Genomic DNA, 21,636 nt, shown 5'->3' with positions numbered 1-21,636 from the left:
ATTTTGGGAGGGAAGCAGATTATCTGCTACACTATCACCATTGACTTCCCTAGATCTATAACCTTCTGGAAATTGGAGTGAGCCAGACACCAAAAAGATATTTAAATTGAGACGACACAGGCATGTGTCAAATAATTTTCTATCTTGTGTAGCAAATTTGTGGTATTTTTTCCTAACAGTCTGGAAGGTAAAGCCTCTCATGGCTGGAAGAACCACAAGACCTTGAACACTATTTCGAATGAGAATTCACCTGTGCAGAAACGGAGGTCACTGTTAGGCTTAACACTGTAGGTGCCAACTACCTTTTCCACAAAATCAAATACAGTGTCACAGGCATGCTATGGCGTAGCTAGTAAGACAATGGACCAATACAAATTTAGTAGGACTGTCAGACACAATATGATATTGGGGGCTCGTGACTAAAAGTCACTAGTATGTCATGTTGGAAGGGTTTACCGCCGTTCACCAGCTTTCCTAGCGGGCATAAAAGTTAACCAGTTCAACAAACTTTTCAAGAATGGGAAGTGGCTCTGAATAAGAAGAATTTGATGCCTCAACCTCATTTTCTTTTGTCTGGTGAGAGAATGAGGGCTTAAGCCAGTGGTTCCCAAGCTTTTTTGACCCGCTGCTCTCTTGACGCATTGGCCATTGCCAGTGGCTCTCCACTGTTACTTTTTTTGGAGTATCGGGGGGTGTAAACCCGGCCTTGGGAGTACCTGCATTTTTCTCCCTGAATATAATTGGAATGAAGCTGATGAAGGTATTATAATCATATATGCAGGGTGTTTTGTATTAGTAAAGTGGCACCTCTAATAAAATATTACTAGTTACATTTCTTTGCCCATGCCTTTTTTAGAGTACCCTCCTAAACATTTGTATCCCACTTACTGTGCTAGATAGCACCCCTATGTATGCAAGTTCCATTGCCAAAGTGTTTCTGCGCTTGAAAAATATTTGCATGCACTTTCATTTCTACCTATGTCATACGTGCCAACACACCAGTCTCAGCAGGGTGAATCATGATTTTGTAAACCACATACACTTTTATTTTTGCTGCCTCCCCCTAAAATTGCCTCCAAAATCAATGCAAGCCAAATAAATTAATCAGATTTTTTTTAAATGTCCCTCTTTCTTGCTTCGATATGATGGCATTATGCCATATATGGTGTTTTACTTCCCTGTGCTCAAGAAGAGAGCAGCCCTGGCTGGAAATGTGTTTTTACTGAAAGAAATGTGTACTGGAAGTACCTATGGTTGAAGTACCAATGTCAATACTTAAACGGTACTTAATTTGTTTAATAGACAGGACAACCGTACTTTCCTGATAACTTGCATTGGTTTAAAATGCATTTGGAAAAACACGAAACTATGAACGAGTCTAATAAAATAAATCAGGCAACTTCCGCTTAGTTTCGGAGTGTTGGAAGGTGGGGGTCCAGTGAAATATGGAGGTCATCTCTCTTGACGTGCCATCAATTAAGCACTGTGTTTACAGCTTTAGGCGTGTCACTTAAAAACCATAGACATCATGGGTTTAAGACTGATCAGTTTAACTGAAGCCAACAGACCCTTCAACATTCAATGCAGTAAAGTGCTTGATGCGCGGCTCCCCAGGCTAGCTTTGATGGCTCCCCAGGGAACTACAGCACACAGTTTGGGAACCACTGGCTTAAGCTTATTGTGTTGATGGTGCGTATGATGGAGAGGGGTAGGTAATCAATCCCATTTCGATTTAGCAAATCCCTTTGCACAGAAAGGCGATAAAGAGTTTTACCACCTTCTCTCTTATGACTATTGGTTGAATAAAGGGGCACCAAAATCACACGTAGTGGCAATAAGTGCCAGAGGAATTGCTAATGTGTGTACATACTGATCTATACAACTTGCATTTTGGGCAACTCTTATGTCTAAAACCGTGGCGTAGATACGCTGGAAAATTGTGGGTTAAAAATTAAGAACGTTTGACTGGTCTCCAGATCCAAGCTTTTATTTGTTTGAGGGAAAAGAGTTCCCAAATTACAGTTGGTCTGCTGTGATACATTCTCTACTGGTAACTGTTTATATTGTATTTCGGAAGATTACTAAAGATGCGAAAACTATTTTTGTTGCCAAAATGATGACTCAAAAAAGGCAAATCCAAAAACAAGGCTAGATGAGCTAGGTCTCACACAAAATAAGCAGGATCACAAAACAAATTGCAGACAACGCTGCTCAACAGAAAACTAGCAACTGAAATACATATGTTCAGGAGAGATACTTTAAGTACTGATGTTCTATGGATTCCAAACTGAGTTTTTAGTCAAGACCATGGCACTGGCAAACAAGTATAAAGCAAACACAATCCTATGAATATCACCCAAAATATTTCATACAAGGAGGTTATTGCAAAACATGTGGGACGGATTCATAAATAAAAGAAAATGCCATGTTTTCAGTTTGGTACTGTGTATTTTTCGTTGAAGAATCTCAAGACAGAAAATAAGACATTTCTATTTTATAGAAGGATGAGATGTGCTTAGAAGTTCACCTGGGAACAAACTTTTCTCAAGGGATACTTTTACTTTCAAAACATTACTAAAGAAGTTAACCATCAAAATGAGTCATAGAACTAACTAGAGCTGACAGAATACTGACAGACTGCCATTTAGTGTGTGAAAAATATCTTCTGTGGCGCCTTTCATTTTATTTATTTAATCTTAAAACGTTTTAAATATCCCATGCACAGGAGGCAGTTCTTGAAAAAATAAAATAAATACTTGCACACTCTGTAGTCTAATGAATTTATCTGAATCTGCAATCATGTCTGGAATGGTGCCCCGGACAGGTAAATTTCCATGACCTTCTTTTAATACAAACTCCTTCAAAGCACGAGCTAAAATCCAAAAGGAGGAGGACTGTAAAAGGATAAAGCACAACATGAGTGGAGGATTGTGTGCTTCCATTTCAAACAAATGCAAAAACAAGGCAGGAGATAATATTCTGTGTGCTTCCGCTGCTTTTTTACCTGTTGTGAAAGGTTAACACAACGCTCATCGTTGAAGATTTCATCAATACTACTTGGTATCTGCAAAAAAAGATAATTGTGAGGTAGATTTCTGAAGTCTCACAAATACCTGGCCTAATAATAACAAAAAACTACGGTGAACCAAACAGCCTTTTTTAAAGCAAAGCTTAGAAAGCATAGAACACATCAAAGCAAATTCAGTACATCAGAGCTGTATGCACTAACGCTGACAAAATGCCACAGACTAGAAAGGTCTGGCAGTGTCTCATTCCTGAAATGAGAAACGTTTTGGGGCCATCAAAACTGATGTTTTTGCCCTCTGGATTATTACCTTGTCTTGAAATTTCTGGTGATGTCGCTTTAGAAACTGTGAATGCAGGAAGGCCTATTAAGACTATCCTGGAGAGAGAATGGCAGGCTTGTTATCAAGAACATAAATGGATTTTACTATCTGCTATTCCACTGTGCGAGTAGTACACAGCTGCGGTTCATGCAGGTAACAGCGGTGGGGCTGGGTAACGGGGGATTTCGAAGGACGATTCAGAGTGAAATTTAAATATTTTATTTTCCATCTGCATCGTCCCTCGAAACCCCCCTTACCCAGCCCCAGCACTGTTACCTGCATGGACCGCGGCTGGTAGTACACTGACAATGATTTAACTATGGACAATCGCATTTGTCATTAGATGTATGCGGGTACCTGTTATTTACATAATTCAAAGTGGACAGTAAAGGGGAAGTAAAAGATGTTGATAAGTCAATATGAACAGAGGCATGCCCGACCGTTATAACAACATTTAAACACTGAGCAGATACTATTTTTGGTATAGATTTACTACCCTCCCAAGCCCAAGTACAGGTTTACAAAAGCCCAATCTTAAACTCCTTCAATTAAACCCGTAACCACCATAAGGACTCTATAATATTGGTCTTGAATTGTCATCATTTGTTACTTTTGCTAATCCTTTCATTTGTCCAATTGACTTATTTTGAGAATAATCTTTAGGCTCAGGGAGTGTACGTTTCTAAATGTTTGTACACTGACAGAACAAATGAAGGGCCATTAATATATCACAATTTCAATGTGGGTCTCAGTTGATGGCAAGAGCAAATAACAGATAGGTGGCCGATCAGCATGCTTTTATTGCCCTTCTAGAGTTTGTAATACAGTACAAGCACTTAGTAGATCATAGGTATAAGAGGACCTGCACACATGTGCCTGTAATGTTATCACTTGGTGCTCGTATTTAGAGGAATATCAATGGTGAATGCTGTTCATCACCAACATCAAGATAGCTAATAAAGTTCTATGGAGGGTGTGCATATGTAGTTTGTTAATTGTTTGGGAGGGTAATTATTTTAGGAAAATGTGTTTTCCCAAAACGTCATACATAACAAACATAGAGAGGCTGTCAGTCAGCAAGCAATGGTCAGTTAAATTGTCATTTACATTTTGTTTCAGCCCACCACAGCAATCATAGGGCAATGAGTCACTCTACTTTACACAACTCCCTACATTTGAGTCACTGCACAAATCTTGAGCACAAAGTTCACGTATGCTTAAGAGTAGCTCTTTTTCCTACAGTGACAAACCTGATTCTGTGTGTCTTAAAAAAAATATATTTATACTTTTTATGTTGCTGCAATTTGGTTGCCCAGCTAGATGGTGATTTTTTTTTTTTAATTTTTTTTCTTCGGAGTTTTGTATAGCGCTTACAGACCGGGGGGTATCAGAGCGCTTTACAGCATACATGACAAGGAAACATAGGCAACATAGTACAGTGGGTATCATCAAGGAAATTGGGGACCAAGAAGAGCGAGGTCATTGGCCAGATGTCTAGAGATGGCGGTTGAGGAGAAGTTCTTTTAGTTGTCTCTTGAAGATCAGCCGATGATTTATGGCTGATGATTTATGATGCCCATGCAGAAAGATTTATGACAACAAAATGTTGACACATTTGTGACCGAATGATTTATGACATCCCGATGATTTATGACCATGATTTATGTCGGCTGCTTTTGACAATCGGGCAGATCGACTAATGAAAACAAGATGATGACAGATATGTGACAGAATGATTTATGATGCCTGATGATTTATGACCCACGATTTATGATGTCCAAATGACACTGAGCGATAACCAATTGTGATAATGTATGATAATGATCTATGTTCCCGGCCTGAGAAAGGTATCCAGGGGAATTGTACAAATATGAGGTATGCAATAAGTAGTAAAACTGCGGCCAACAACCACCATAAAAACAACGACTGTTGGCTGTGTGTAGTAATACAGGTACACGGGTATGGTACGGTTCCGGGAATGGGCGCAGTGCAGCCATTATAACAGAGGCCGCGCCCAAAGGGGGCCTCAAGGGCCCGCACCTTAACGGCCGCCCGAGCCCCAAAAGGAACTAATCCGGTTTGTGCAGGTTAGCACCACCAGGAATGGCTGCGCTGCAAAAAGCACCTGAGGCCCTTCCCCTCCCCAAGAACAAAGGGAAGAAGGAAGGGGAGGGGGATATAAGCCGACGCTCCCCCTGGGCAGCTCACCTCTTAAGGATGTCCTGAAAGGGGACTCCCCGACCCAAGGCAGTAGTAGCCGCTGTGGCCAGAGTGGAATGGGCCCTCAGCCCCACAGTGGGCTCCTTCCGAGCCAAAGAGTAGCATACTTTGATACACAATACGACCCACCGAGAGATGGTCTGTTTGTGTACTGCCCGTCCCTTCTTAGCGCCCACGTAACCAACAAAGAGCTGGTCGTCAACCCGGAACTGGTGTGTGCGATCACTGTAGAATTAGAGCGCACTTTTTGGGTCCAGACGATGGAGCCTTTCTTCTTCCTTAGAAGGATGCGGAGGCGGAAAGAAGGTGGGCAAAGTGATGGACTGCCCGATGTGAAAGGCTGTAACTACTTTGGGCAGGAAAGAAGGACGTGTTTTCAACACAACTTTGTCTGGATGGACAGAAAGAAAAGGAGGTTTAGAAGAAAGAGCCTGGAGCTCACTCACTCTCCTGCCAGAGGTGATTGCAACCAGGAATGCAGTCTTAAGAGTAAGAAGACGGAGAGGACAATTGTGAAGTGGCTCAAAAGGAGTACACATCAGATAAGTAAGAACAAGGTTCAAGTCCCACTGAGGCATCACGAAAGGAACAGGAGGTAACATGTGTGTGATGCCATTCAAGAATCTATTTACAATAAGGGACTTGAAAAGAGAAGGCTGATCAGGTAGCCTCAAGAAGGCGGAAATGGCAGAGAGGTAGCCCTTAAGAGGGCAAAGAGCAGAGCCCTGCTGGGAAGAGAAAGAAGGAAGAGGAGAACCGCTGAAAGGGGGCAGAGAGAGGATCCACAGCCTTTGCTGTGCACCATGCCACAAATTTATTCCACCTGCAGGCGTATACCGTTTTTGTGGAGGGACGCCTGGATGCCAGAATCACATCACATACTTCAGGAGGCAAGTCAAATGGCCTCAACTGTCGTCGCTCAATCTCCACGCATGGAGGTGGAGGCTGGACAGGTTCGGGTGGAGGACCGTCCCCTGCTGCTGCGACATGAGGTCCACCTGAACAGGCAGACGAATTGGAGGATCGACTGACATGCCGAGTAGCTCGGGATACCAGTATCTTCGTGCCCAGTCCGGAGCCACAAGAATGACTTGGGTCCGGTCTCTCCTGACCTTTTTCAGGACAAGTGGTATAGGCGGAAAGGCGTACAAAAGACTGCAGCTCCACTCGTGACGAAAAGCGTCTCTGAGCGAGTGCCGCCTTGGAAAATCCAATGCACAGAACTGATGACATTACGCGTTCTCTTCGGTGGCGAATAGATCTAACCAAGCCTCTCCCCACTGCCGAAAGAGGCCTTGCGCCACGTCCTAGTTCAGACGTCATTTGTGATCCATCATGCACCGGCGTCTGAGTTCGTCCGCCCTGGCGTTCAGGGAACCTGCCAGGTGTTGAACCACCAGGGTGACGTCCAGGTGTTCCAGCCATGTCCAGAGGCGCAGAGCCTCCTGACAAAGGGTCCACGACAACTCCCCGCCCTGTTTGTTGCAGTACCACATGGCGGTGGTGTTGTCCGTGAACACCTGCACTACACTTCCCCGGACATAGGGAAGGAATGCCTTCAGTGCAAGTCGGATCGCCAGCAGCTCAAGAAGGTTGATGTGGAGCCGGGACTCCGCCGGAGACCAGAGGCCTCTGATCTCCCTCTCTCCCATGTGCCTCGCCCCCCGCCCCCCCCCCCCAGGAGGGACGCATCTGTCACTACCACATGCTCCGGTTGGGGAAGGGAGAGAGATCTGCCGCTGATCCAGTCGCGGTTCGTGAGCCACCACTGCAACTGTCTCGCAGTGCCTTCCGAGATCCGGACGTGGTCGGACAGATGGCCTGTATTGCTTTGCCCACTTGCGTAATCTGAACTTACGCACACCACTTACTCACACAGAAACTCAAACACTCCTCTGGAGGTAAAAATGAGCTTTATTATTTTTTGTAGGCAAAGGCAATAAGTCACTGAAGCTAATAATTTCTTAGGCACCGAGTGAAAGGCAATAAACAATTAATACACCACACTATAGACATAAATATGAAACTGTGAATACAGGTATATAAAAAGTTAATGTGCAAAGCATCTCACCAGATTCATTTGCAGCACCGGAGACTTCAACATCCCTGGGCCAAGCACTTAACACCAAGTCGGGAACCCGCAGACCGGGGCTCAGGGAGTAATCTCTTCGGGCACCAAAGTTGTCCCGCGAGTGCATCCACTCCAAGACTGAGTTCCTGAGCTCCACCCCACAGACACCGCTTTTTATAGTTTAAATCAATATGTTGGAGAAGCCTCTAGCAGGCGCTCTCGCCCATCTATTCGCAGGTGCTGGCCTCATCTCTGCATCAGACCCACCCAGACAGACCTGGCCAAATTCTGTTTGGGCTGTGCCGAGGCAAAAGAAATTCCTTTCCCAATCTCCGGCCTTGGAGACTTGCACGGCCATCCTCCCTCTGTCCTAGCGATAGGCATGGAATGCATGAAAACATTCTGAAGGTACAACATAACCTCATGAGGCATCCTAACGAGATGCCTTGCACCTGCTTGTACTGGTTTACGTGAAAAACATGTTTATGTTACTGCTGAAGTGTAACTCCAGGTCAAGGCAGCACAAAATGGAAGTGCGATGTAACAAAATGGAAGAGCAGAACATTGCATGGAAATCTAGGTCAACATGTGATTTAGCACGTGTAAAATGGCAAATGCAGCACATGGCCCTGCTGCTGTACCCACTGAAACTTCAGGTCCCACTGCAGAGCCCGCATCCGCCACCTGGTGTGATGCACCAGAAGGATGCAGGAGGCCATCAGCCCCAGGAGCCGCAGCGTCAACCTGACCGAGACTCGGGATAAAGTCTGAAAGACCGGAATAAGAGCCTGAATATCTCGAACCCGCTGTTTGGGGGATAAACCCGAAACTGCACGGAGTCCAGACCGCTCTGATGAAGAGGAGCTTCTGAGAGGGACACAGGTGTGACTTCAGCACGTTGATGGAGAACCCGAGCGAGTGCAGGTCAGCCGTAGTCTGGAGGTGGTAGACGACTGTTTGAGGCGAGCCTGCCTTGAACAACCAATCATCGAGATAGGAGAAGACAAACCTCTAATCTGCGCAGATGAGCTGCGACCGCCGTAATCCCTTTCGTGAACACCCATGGGGCACTGGTAAGGCCGAAGGGGAGCACGGTAAACTGAAAGTGCTCGTGGCCTACCGTGAACCGCAGGTAACACCGGTGGGCCGGCAGGATGGGGATGTGAAAATACGCGTCCTGCAAGTCCAACGCTCCCATCCAGTCTTCTGCGTCCAGGGAAGCTAAGACCCGAGCCAAAGTCAGCATCTTGAACTTCTCCTTCCGGAGGAAGCCGTTGATGCACCTTAGATCCAAGATAGGGCGTATGCCCCCTTTGTCCTTCTTGGGTACCAGAAAGTAGTGGGAATAACAACCACGTCCTACTTCTGACCCAGGAATGTGCTCGACGGCCCTCTTGGCCAAGAAGGCTGTAACTTCCTCCTGCAGAAGTTGCAAGTGATTCCCGCAACATGCGGTGACATGGCTGGAGGGGTCGCCTTGAAGGGGAAGGAGTAGCCCCTTCAGACGATGTGCAGCACTCACCTCTCCGAAGTGATGGATCGCCAGTGGAGGAGGTGATGGCGGACCCTGCCCCCCACAGGCGGCGAATGGGCTTGAAAGCTCGGACTAGGAGGATTTTGACGCAGATGCTGCGGGGGTGGGGGTGGAATTGCCTTGCCTGTGTCCCTCGGCACCGCCACGGTGATTACCACGTCTGCGAAAGCGTTGAGGTGGGTTCTGCTGCCTGTGGCTTGCTGGACGTGAGGGGACGCCACTTCCTTGGCCGCGAAAGGGACGAAAGGCGGAAGTCTGCTGGCGATGGCTGAGGCCCAAGGACTTGGCCGCAGCCCTGGATTGCTTAAAACGTTCCAGCGCGCTATCCGCCTTGTCACCAAAAAGGCGGCGGCCATCAAAGGGCATGTCCATAAGGGATGCTTGGACATCAACGAAAATTTGGCAGACCTCAGCCAGGCGTGGCGGTGAACTGCCACCGTCGTTGCAATCGCCCTGCCTAGCGAGTCCGTGGTATCCAGTCCGCACCGGATGGAGTATTGTGCTGCGTCCCTTCCCTCCGCGAGGGCCTGGGTCAGCTTTGCCTGGACCTACGCCGGGCATTGCAGCAGCACTTCCGCAACCGTGCCCCACAAAGAGTGGGAATAACGGCCCAATAGGCAGGTGGTGTTGACAGACCGCAACCCCAAACTTAGGGAGGAGAACAGCTTCTTGCCGAACTGGTCATACCTTTTGGATTCCCGATCCGAGGAGCTGTCGGGAATGCGGTCTGGGAAGTTGAGGCCTGGATCACCAGACTCTCCGGGTTGGGGTGAACGAACAAGAAACTGGGGTCGCCCGGAGCCGGGCGGTGGCGTCGGGCCACGTTCCGATCCACAGGGAGGCCAGTGGAGGGCTTGGACCAGGTGCCCAACAGAACGTCAGAGAGGGCCTCGTTGAACGGCAGGAGAGGCTCTGAGGAGCTTGCCTGCGGTTTGAGGACCTCAATGAGGAGGTTAGTCCTCTCGCCCGTGACTGGGAGCTCAAGAGCAAAGGCCTTGGCTGCCCGAGTCAACACCACACTGTACGCAGCCCCCTCATCCGTAGCCACGATGGGAGGGGAGACAAAACCAGTGTCGGGCGAAGTGTCCAGACCACTGGCATCCCCAAGTTCGTCCGCCCAGTCCTGACTTAACTGACACTACATTGCCAGAGGGTCCTCAGACCCTTCTCAATCCCCCTCGTCATCCATCACCTGGAGGTCAGGAAGAAATGATGGAGCCGGATCATCGGTAAAAGGCTCACCTATCGGCGTCGAAGACGGGGCCGGTCCGATGCCGGATGCGGACCGGGGAGGGAATAGGGGACGACACCCCACCCGAAGACAGCGCCGGGGGCGACACCGGGGTCGTGAGGTCTACCGGCGTCGACCCGGACGCAGGCCTGGATCCGGAGGAGCCCTGTGGCGTCGGGACCGAAGTCGGCACCGGGGCTGAAGGCGCCGGCCCGCCTGGGCTCCCAGACGGGTCCACGGGAGCTGAAGGCACCTCGGCGGGACCCGACGGAGGGAAGCCGACCTCATGGCCGTGAGGAAGGCGCTGATCTCCTCCGGCGTTGCGTTCAGCCCATGGACCGGGGGGTGTGGAGCTGAACGTGGTGGCTCCGGCAGAGCCGCGTGGGCGGTGTCGCCCGAACCCCCGGCTGCGTCGCGCGAGCGTCAGGGGGAGTCAGAAGAGTGATGTCGCTTCTTCGACTTCTTGTGCCTCGACTTACCTGAGGACTTCGAGCCCGACGAGTGGTGTTGACTGTGGCCCCAAGACCGGTCCCTCGACCTCCTCCTGAACCGGGACCTCGAGCGGCACGGGGCCGACTGCCGGAGCTCGAGCCGCTTACGGGACCCCTCCCGCCTAGCTTTTGACATCAAAGCCCGACAGTCGGGGCACGACTTGGCATCATGGTCGGCCCTAGGCAATAAAGGCACCGATGGTGGGGGTCGGTAACCGACATTAGTCGGTTACAGTCGTCACAGGGTTTGAACCTGGCATCCCTATCGGCACCGGAGTCGATAAACGACTCGAGAAGATCCAAAGCAGTTCGAAAAAAGTTAGACAAAAAGTGACTAAGGAGTACTGCTCTTCCAGGATCTGCGCTTGCTGGCGCAGAAAAAAGAAGAACTGATGTCAGCGCGTGAGGGCGGCATCTAAGTACCCCAACAACGTCATCACGGCGAACATGACGCCGACAACGGACCCGGAGCCGCCGACGGGGCCTACCAACGCGCAGGTGTACTGCTACGCAAAACTTTCCGGATCCAGTCTGGCGCCTGGGGATATTCTAAGGTAAGGAATCTAACACTAACTACTGTTTCTTACAGATATATCGTTACCAAAGGTAAGTAACTTGTGCAACAAGGGCAAACTCCGAGGGTCATATTTAAAAGACTTGCTTTTCAGGTTTCTAGCTTCTCAAATTGTAATGTATGTAAAATAATAAACGACAACAAGGTTTGACACTTTCAGGAAAGCTTTCAGCAAGATGGAAAAGTGTCTGCTTAGTCCTGGATTATTTTCTCACTAAATTAAGATCATGCGTTTGAAGTACCTTTGAGGCTCCAAGTGCTGTGTTCACATTCTTAATTGCTTCTTCAAAGTTCTCTTCATCTTCTAGGACCCCATTTTCATTTTTTAAAATTCCTTTTTGAAACAACAAAGACGCAAGATATTGTGGTTAAAACTGCTGAAGCCTGTGTGATTAAAAAAACAAATGCATTTGGTTGCCTACCTTTTCTAATCGTCTCCCTGAAAGCTTCTTTTTCCTTATAGTTTTTGGGTATCTGCCCATTATTCTAAATGAAAAATAACAGATAAAAAGACAACACAACTCGCTATTTTTGTACATTGGGATAGGTCATATAATAAGTGTTAATGTATACTTCAAATTAATAGGTCTTTCCAAAACAAAGAGCATAATTTTTGATTAGTAATAAAAAAAAGAGCAGGCTGTGACATAAGAATAAAAAATAAAACAATTAATTTGTAAGGTTCAAAAACACATACACATTGGACATACCGCAATCCGCCACTTTTCCAGAAACTTTGCTACAATAACGATCCATGGTGTGTGGATGTGGTCCTGCAAGCAGTTACAATAGAAAGATAATCAGTTATAATTTAGTCACACTTTTCCGCCAGCAACACAGAAAAAAAGGTACAACCTGGAGCAAAAATTAGAAAGGACTACTCATTTTCCTCATGTTCAGCACCACAGATGATGCTACGACTAACCTTTAAAAATCTAATTTAACCCCTTAAGTGCTGATGACGGAACCGCTCCGTCATCAGCTACGGGTGAGCTGTGCTGATGACGGAGCGGTTCCGTCATGGCCCGCTCGGCGCGCCTGCGCGGCGCGAATTTCGCGCCTGCGCTGACGTTCTATTGAGCGGGGCGGGCCATGACGGAACCGCTCCGTCACAAGCACAGGTCAACCGACGCTGGTGACGGAGCGGTTCCGTCCCCAGCATGCGGCCGCCGCGCGGCCGCCCCGCCCCCTTAGCACTGCGGCGGAATAGCCGCCGCAGTGAAGGGGTTAAAGAACAAATTCTAATTTTCAGAAAATATATCCCGTTTTGCTTCTCCACCTTTGTAGGGATTAGTACAGTGCTGACTACAATTTATAAATAAAGTTACCTTAAAGCAGAATTTAAATCGACATGTCAATGCACTCTTCGAATGAGTGAGTAGGTACTGTGAGTTTCTCCTAAGCACCACCACTGCAGATAAATGCATCTGATCACAATAACTTCTGGATTAAAAAAAATATATGACTTTCCAGCATGCTTTCCGATTTTATACAGTAGTTCCCAGACTCCTTCAGACTTTATTTTAATAAGATATTCATCTCCCAATCGCTAGATATTTCCTCCACACTGCATCTAGGTCCTGGTTTGAATATTACTTTATGCGTAGCGCACAACTGAGCCAGGAGAGTATCCTGGCACTGAAGCATGAGCTGTATGGGGGCTGGGGCTAGGTGAAGAGTTAGATCTTGGAGTTTCTTGTGGAATTCAAGAACTGAGGAGGAGGCTCTGGTGTGTAGGGACAAGCCCTTCCAGGATTTAAAACAAGGAATGCAAAGGTGCAACTGCTGTATCTGGTTCTGCATATGTGGAGGTGGTGGGGGTTGTAAGTAGGAGTTCGGCTGAGCGCAACAGTCAGATGGCTGCCGGAAGTATGAGCATAACAACACCAAAAATGCCCGATGAGGCAAAGGCAGACAAAAAATGTATTACTGATCTTGCACACACAAACTGGTTGTCAATAAACAGGAACGTTTTGCAAATAGCTGCTGAAATGAGATTGAAAATGATATTCTATCATGTATTTGAGCGATTTATTTTGTTTGAGGTTCAAGAATTTGTAGAAATAGGTAACCTCCAAGTTCAAGGGGCATTAATTGTACATATATTTAAAAAGCAACAACCCTTTTACTAGAGTTACCATTTTGAATGCCTGCATTTGTTAAAACTCAAGACAAAAAATTGACCAAAGTCCCCAATCTTCATTTACACAACAAACTATTGTATGGACAAACCTTCTCTGCAGCCACTTTTACAAGCAGTTAAAGAATGACACATTGCAAATGCAAAGCGCTGTGGGACCTTATTCTTTTACTGATATATATATATATGCAAGTTATAAGGGAATGCTGGTGACACCTTTTTAATGACATGTATATTCTAAGCCTGGGCAATATTTAAATTATACTGGCGAAATTTGGGGAATTACAAATGAGCTAATTATGTAAAATTACTGAAATTATGGCCTATTAGAACAAAACCATTCACTGCAAAATTATCGAGTAGGAACAACCAGAACACAAGCAGATGCTCAAATTAAATGTGTTTTTCACACTTTTCCTACAAGAAATGCGTCCTCGCGCCAAACATTGATGAGGACACATTTAACGCAAAAATGGATATTTGTATTTTGCGTAATTACGCATAAGTTAAGATAGTTTTACCGATTTTTCAAATAATTACACACACCTCTAATAAATACATCAAAAGGACTGTGACGAGGGTAAAAACAACATATTGTATTTTCAAGTACACTTGTATCACCTCACTACATTTAAGAGCAAAAAACTCATTTTGCAAAAATATAAATACTTTGGACATTGAGCTGACTAAATAAAAAGGAAAGTGAACTGGATGAATATGATACAGGTATCTTAGCAATATAAATGTAGATCACTCCAATTTAATTGAAGTAAATACCACAGAACGTATACTTTAGATTTACCTTTCTTTCCATATGATCCAAACTAAAATGTTGCAGATGGGCATCCAACTCTGGAAATGGATGGTCCAGTCTCAAATCTTCCAGTGCATTATCTGGATGTGATTCTATGACTTTAAAAACCAGACAATCATCATCACTTAGATTATATATTCAGATTTAACAGCTGTAGCTAATTTACAACATTCAGACAAAGTACTTACACAACCCACAATGGTTCTCATTAAGCTAGTGCACACAACAGAATTCAATAAAGGCACCTCTCCCATCTGACACTAATTATTGAAACATAACATCTCTTTTTGTCCTTCATTTACACTTTTGCCAGTGCCATTTATAAAGATCAGTAGTTATAATATTACAGATCTTAGTAATTATCACATACCTGCAGGGTATTCACTTTATAAAAGGCACTAAAACATCTTAAATGGATATTGTTGGATGGTACATTAATATGAGCAACTGGGTTACATCCATTCTAACGAGGCAGTCAATGCTGCACTAAGGTCAAAAGTGTCCCCAAAATAAAAAATGGTTGTAATCAAAGTTCTTTTTCAGTTTCTGTTGAAAGGTGAATGTGGCACCCTTTTAGGAAACAAAAAAAAGTTAACAAGCATTGGTAAAGCCAACAGCTGTCACCTATTGGGCTTGTCAATGTTTTTAGACTTGTTGCACCGCAGCGTAATCTGCTGCGCGACATGGCTTAAAGTAAGAAAATAGAAAAAAACAATCATAACAAAGTGGCCAGGGTTGATCAAGTGAGAGCGTTTTTTCTCCATTTAAGCCATGTTGCTCAGCAGCCTACACTGCTGTTCAATATGTGTAAAAACAGTGCATGGGGGTGGGGGCAAGCAACGACTTGTATGCATCTTTGACTGTGTTCAGTTAAGGTCCAGACTGATGAGAGCAGGGGCCCCATCACAGATGGTAACCAGTAAAATTGTGTTCCATTTAATCAGAAAAGCATTCCTTACCAGTGTGTTCTTTCACTACAATCCTCATGTAGCCAACCAATCCATAGGTCCGACAGACTAAAAATGGAATATTGGAACACCAGAGAACTTCGGCTAAACGTATAAGCGTGCTGCAAAAAACATTTTATGATTAGAACCATCATAAAAAAGGAGAAATTATGTTCCGACGAAAAACCAAGGTGTGAACACCAATACAATGAGACAAGCTGGCAAGATAGACAGGATCTCATTTGTACATTGATAGCCATAATAAATTAACAGTGTTCTTAATGTCTACAGGGCATCAAAAGACACAACAAACAAAACTGGCTTGACAAACTGATGGGCCCCAAGGACAGTTATGTCCTTTATGAACTGATGCAGAGATGTTTGAGACGCTCACGAATACCTCAACAGCTTTGTTAGGAAGTAACAGGATCATCAGTACCATGGGTAACGTTTGCCACTAAGAGTTTAGAAAAATCGTGGTCGTACCAGAAAGAAGCTACAGTCTAAAACGGCTAAAATTAAAGTTTAATTTTGTATCTTAAGCTAAGCTCAGATTAAATAGGGCAATAAAGGAAAACATTATTGGAAAAACAATACAGAGGGCAAGGCAAACACAGGGCAGTTAGGCACAATAAGTAGATAGACAACAAAAATTACCACATTAGGCTGTAAAGTGATTGGACTCGGAAGTACCACATGTCAGAGGCCAATACATACAAATAAGCTACAACATTGTTCGCCCAAAATAAGCAGAGGTTCCTCTGCAGGCCTGTTACAAATGGTGGTTTCTCAAAAAGGGAGGGCGGACTAAATGATAATAGGAGTACCAGTCCAAATGAACATGGGATACTCAAGATAGTATTGAGTGTAGCTGAACAACTACAAACCTACAATTCAAATTCACTTTAGAAGACCAATGCAACCATAAAATAAATAGTATATAAGGCAACGTATTTTTAAACTACAAGTTTAAGTACCAGCTGAACAAAATAGCTTGCAGAGTGGTTTCGTTCATGCCAAGTTCTTACCTTTCTGGTATTTGAGTTGCAATCACAAGGCTGAATCGAGAGAAGAATGAAGGGCTGTTATCTAGAAGAGTTTCTGCGCTCTAAATAATAAGGAAGGAATAAATCACAGGGTTATTTTCTTATCTGCACAGATATCAAAGCTTTCAGTCATTTTGCATCAAATAACTAGTTCAAGACGGTTACACACAACTAAAGCTAGCTGTTGCAATTTTCACTGGTAGTTTACTGAACAAAGCGTTGTGTGTGTGTCAGATACAAAACGGTGCTATCTTTAAAGCATTACCTCTGGGCACTACACAGACATGATTTACACACATGATATAGCAACACCTACATATACTAACCTCTTCCACAAAATGTCCAGAGACATCGTGATTTAACTCTTGCAAAAGTTCCATAACATTCTGTGCTCGATTCTGTTTGAAAGAAAATGCAATTATTTAATAGTAATTTAATTCACTATATCTGGACACTCTTCAACGATCACAAATGTAAACAATTTAAATTCCATTATGTTTTACAAGTTTGAAGAAGAATGTCCTATCTGGCTGAAAGTGTTATATCAGACCGAAAACTGTGCTTGCTCACGTTCCCAAAAGCCAGAGTCAATAGTGCCCAGGCTTTGAAGCGCACTGCGGCTCTCTGCTACAAAATTTCCTACTCAATAAATTGTGTGTAAATGCTATTATCTCCCAGAATGACTGGAATCTATGTGTTTTCTAAAGGCGTAGCCTCCTGAGACACTGGAATCTATCTTGACAAAATGGATAGGTGGACCTATCTGTATAACTTCCAGAACAGTAAATGTAATCCTCTCTTTCATACTTGTGCATGAAAAAGGAAACCAGAGAGACAGAACACTAGATATTAGAGAGTACTTACAACTGGATATTATAAGTTTCCTTGAACCATAGTATATGAGGAATAAGTAAAACTACTGGAAAATCTGTGGAAACGCAAAGTACAGCTGATGAAGTAAAGGCCTTACTGCTGGAACATTGCACTAAAGTCCTCAAGCAAGCAGAGAACAAAGCTTACCACTAACATAAGTGGAGATTTAAAATAAAAAACAAAAAACATACAAGGACAAAGTCTGTTAGTTGCCTTTTCATTAAGAGCTCACATGCTAACAGTGGAGAAATGGGGACAACAGAATTAAACAGCTAGTGGTGAGCTGCAGACAGAGCAAGTAGCTGCGTGATCTTGCGGAAGAGTGCTTTTTTGATGGGAAATGTCAGATCAATCCACTAACAATTCCCTTTCTCTCTAATGAATTAAAAAGGACCATGCATACGGATACGGGGCTTGCCATTCTCCTTTCCACTACCCAGGAGATTGTAACTATAGGAAATGTCATATTGGCTCAGAAACTAGAGTTCTACTGGAGCTTATGTTCAGACTGCAGACCATGTACACACTTCTGCGGCGGTCGTGTCTCAGCATGGGAACTTATGGACAAAATCAGTCCCAAATAGACACCAATAGTCCTAGATTCATCTTGCTACCTGTTAAAGAAGCCACAGAATAAGAAATGAATATGTGAGACGGCCACCTGTGCGGAAAGTTTGAGACTATGAGGGTGGGGACTAGCCCACAGAGTGGGTAGTAATGCAAAAAGAATTTGTCATCAACAGTTTCATTATCCGCTCCGTTAACGTAGGGGGGAACCTTGTGGTTGATACATTCCTGCTCACAAATCCAATATCTCAGATACGAAGTTAACACACACACACACATATACATATTTCTCGGTCACATATCAGCCCGAGATACAGCACAAGGAGTGGACACTGGCTGAAAATCTATAAGCGGATGGTGTTGCAGAATAGGTAAGCTATCTGTATTTACTAGAAAATAGTTTGTGAACATAATGGAATTATAAACACTAGCTAATGGTCAAATATTACACATCCTTATCAATAGCTCAACATCAGTTTGATTCAAAGAAAAACAGGTCAGTAAGTGGCGGTGGGGAGAGGTGCCTGTTAAGGTTCAGGAAGGATATCCCACTCCCCAAAAGCTCTGGTCTGGACTTAGATAGAGGATGTAGCAGGGAAAAAAAACAAAGAAGGGCTTCTCAAATGGGTGCTGAACAGTAAACAGAAGAAAGTCTAAGGGATCCAGAATGTAGCATATAAATACTGCAATAATAGTCAAGAGCTTCTTCCGGCATCTGATCAGAAATTCATGATTGGACAGTAAGCCGAATAGTGAGTGCTGAACAGAAAGACATTTGCTGTATTGTGCCCGTGCCAAACGCTGGAGTGCAGTAATCTAGAGAGCAGTATCTGCATGTTGAACGTCTTCCGGATTTAGCCCCGATGCACCCAAGGGACCATCTGACCCACATCATGAATAACATTGATGGAGGTACGGCCCCCAAACAAGGGAGTCAATGTGAACATATATAGTGAAACCCCATAGCACTTACAGGAGTCTGTTGCACTCCGCCACAAGAATGGCACACAGAGTGAGGGTTGCTGCAGTTGTCCGTTCAAATACTGGGCTATTTAAAGAGAGAGGATAAGAAGGACAGTGTGGGAAGCAATCCATGCGACCTTTTAATGGGCCCTTGGAAAACATTTCTTCAGGAAGCACAATCGAAGAGCTGCCAAAGTAAGGTCACTTATAAGGAAGGGAAAGAATGGGAGCACTGAGGGTACAGATAGCGGCTATTAAGTAGAGAGGCAAAGGCATGTGCCTGTGCTCCTCAGTAGGGTGTTTTGTGCAAGCCTCCACCAATGGGATTGAAGAATTCCTCCTACCTTCCTGTCAACTGTCCGTTATGCATCACATTAGAAGGCAATGAAGCTGGTGAGCAAAGATCCTCCACTCTTCCCCTTTGGTCTTACATCTCCCACCATGTACTATTCATTTATCACCGATGTCCTGGCTAGGAATAGGTGCCAGGGGCTCCAAATAACCTTCAAAGCCCCCCTCATTTTTTATCAAGGATCCCACTGTAGATTCCATTACATTTCAAGGAGACCAGCTTGCCTATAGAATGTTAGCAATCATGTATTTTTAAAAGGGCCAATCTTGCGTAAAACAAGTTTATCATTCCAGGGGGCATGTCGTTATTTTTTACATGAGTGGGGTGCAACATTACAATTTTTGAAAACTACTGAGTTAAGGGGTTAAGGTACCCTAGGGCAGACATTTTCATATCCAGGGGAAGCAGCAACTAGGGAGGGATGCAGGAGAAAAAGGTGGTGGTATGATAATTTTAAAAAGTGCATAATGGGAAGAGGTGTGGGAAGTAACAGGCGAGCTGGAGGAGGAAGAGGAAAGCTGAGAGCACTGGTGTGTTTAATTGCATGGGAGTGAAGGGGAAGACAGCACACAGGTTAGAGGGGAGCGCGAGAAACCACATGCAGTCCTGAAGAGTGCTAAAATCAAAAACAAAAAGTGCCCCCCCCCCCCCCTGAATGTAAGCAGCAGAAGATATCATCTCTTTAAAACATGATAAAGACAAAATATCCTTAAAGTAGGACAAACACAGAACAGGGAATAAACACGCTGAATAAGAAGCAAATAAATTAGACAGCCAACAAAGCCATCCAGTGAAGAGTAAGGCTTGACCCAAAGACCACTACATGTACATATTTTAATATAATGGAAATGAACAAGTTACTGATGACAAGCCATCGAAAACAAACAGCTATAGCGGTCTGTGGGAGAGAGCTAAACATGGCATTGTCCAGAATATAAGGTTAGCTTCTGTTCACTCTTGCTCATCCTCCTACAAAAACGTGAATGATAGATAGAGAAGATTAGTACAATTGCTACACTTGGTACTGTTGAATTATAGTTATGTATTATGACGATAGAGCCCACTTTCACAAAGGACACCATCAGGAGGTAATACAAAGTCATACCAACCTCTTGCTGATGGACAATTTGCAATTTCAGACACTGAAACTAACCAATGTAATCTAGAGATGTTTTCCTTTCTTGATATTCATCTTTGGTTTTCTCCTATTTGCATTTTGGATTTAGTCTTACAATAACTTACATTTCAACAAAATTAGCTTTCATATAACTTCCCTTTCATGAGCTAAACATGTGCATGTGAAAACAAGTATGAATTCATTCAAGCACCTTCAGACTAGTTGTGTTGGTTAAAGTACTCCTTAATAAATAAATCAAGCAAAAATATATATCTTTAGTGGAACACAAATAATGTCTAAACACAAACAAAAACTCTGCATAAATAACATAACATACCTTTCCAATGCTGCTTCTCTGAAGAAAAAAACTGGAGAAAATAGAAAAGTAATGTTTAAAGCCCTGAGCACTCCATTTTACTATACACATACATATGAACAGTATTTTATTCTGAATAATGTTCTCCAAATTCGATCTCTTTATAATGAGCACTTGTCAAAGGGATTATCAGACTGTAATATTTAATTTGAATAAACGTGTGTCCTAAAATTTGAGCATTCAGGTCTTTTCTGAGACAACTGCACGAGAAAGAAGTAGCTAAGGTTTTTGAATAAACAGGTACGAGGTTACTGCTTGATATCTGTTGGGTTTTTGGGTACTCCTGAGTGTAGTGCTAGGCTGATCAGATAACGCGGGGAAGTGATGATGAGCATGACATTGAAAACAAGGTTAAGGGTTGGGCATTGTAGAAGACTGCCTTCTAACCAGGATAAAGGGAAGCTAAAGCTGGACTGGTCATTGGGCGGTGGGAATGTTGAGCACAATGCAAGTTCTCAACTAAAACAGACAGAATGTCTTTTCAGCCAAAATGATCTGTGAGTCCCAGAAATCACTGTCCAATAGAATATATTGAGACATTATTTTCTATATTAGAAGGAGGGTTACCATTTTTGACATGACAGGTACGAGAGTGGGGTACTGCAAGTGTTACGTAAGGGCATCTGTTAAACTTGAGTATAGGTAGGGAGTCAAACAAGCATTTACAATGCAATGGTCTCTGCATTTTTAAAGTTAGAGCTATTGGCATTGCTCCTGACATTATTTTTATTTATGTTTTTTTTAAAACATAAATAAATGGCATTGTCATTTACAAAGCTAATAGCAGGGCAGGAGAGCAAGCACAAGCAACGAGGGGGCAGGACAGCAAGCACAAGCAAAGAGCAGGGGGGGGAGAAGCAAGCACGAGCAACGAGGGGGGACATGACAGCAAGCACAAGCAACGAGGGGGGGGCAGGGGAGCAAGCACAAGCAATGAGGGGGCAGGACAGCTGGCACAAGACACGAGGGGGGG

The 21,636-nt window shown here is 44.3% G+C and overlaps 1 protein-coding gene across 1 annotated transcript in view; it reads right to left on the bottom strand.

Moving 5' to 3' along the window:
- Positions 1-21,636, bottom strand: part of NAE1 (NEDD8 activating enzyme E1 subunit 1) — a 170,385-nt gene that overhangs the window by 124,481 nt on the left and 24,268 nt on the right. Inside the window, exons 4-13 of the mRNA XM_086947732.1 lie at positions 20,625-20,655; positions 16,742-16,813; positions 16,398-16,477; positions 15,382-15,491; positions 14,411-14,520; positions 12,179-12,241; positions 11,891-11,954; positions 11,711-11,802; positions 3,005-3,064; positions 2,761-2,894 (exon numbers count right to left, since the gene is read on the bottom strand). Of these exons, the coding sequence (XP_086803858.1) occupies positions 2,761-2,894; positions 3,005-3,064; positions 11,711-11,802; positions 11,891-11,954; positions 12,179-12,241; positions 14,411-14,520; positions 15,382-15,491; positions 16,398-16,477; positions 16,742-16,813; positions 20,625-20,655 (816 nt within the window). The remainder of the gene's footprint in view (positions 1-2,760; positions 2,895-3,004; positions 3,065-11,710; positions 11,803-11,890; positions 11,955-12,178; positions 12,242-14,410; positions 14,521-15,381; positions 15,492-16,397; positions 16,478-16,741; positions 16,814-20,624; positions 20,656-21,636) is intronic.

The sequence above is a fragment of the Lissotriton vulgaris genome, chromosome 12, assembly GCF_964263255.1.
Source record: "Lissotriton vulgaris chromosome 12, aLisVul1.2, whole genome shotgun sequence".
Taxonomy (NCBI): Eukaryota; Metazoa; Chordata; class Amphibia; order Caudata; family Salamandridae; genus Lissotriton; species Lissotriton vulgaris.
The sequence above is the reverse complement of the archived record's forward strand: the minus strand, read 5'-3'. Positions and strand labels throughout refer to the sequence as shown.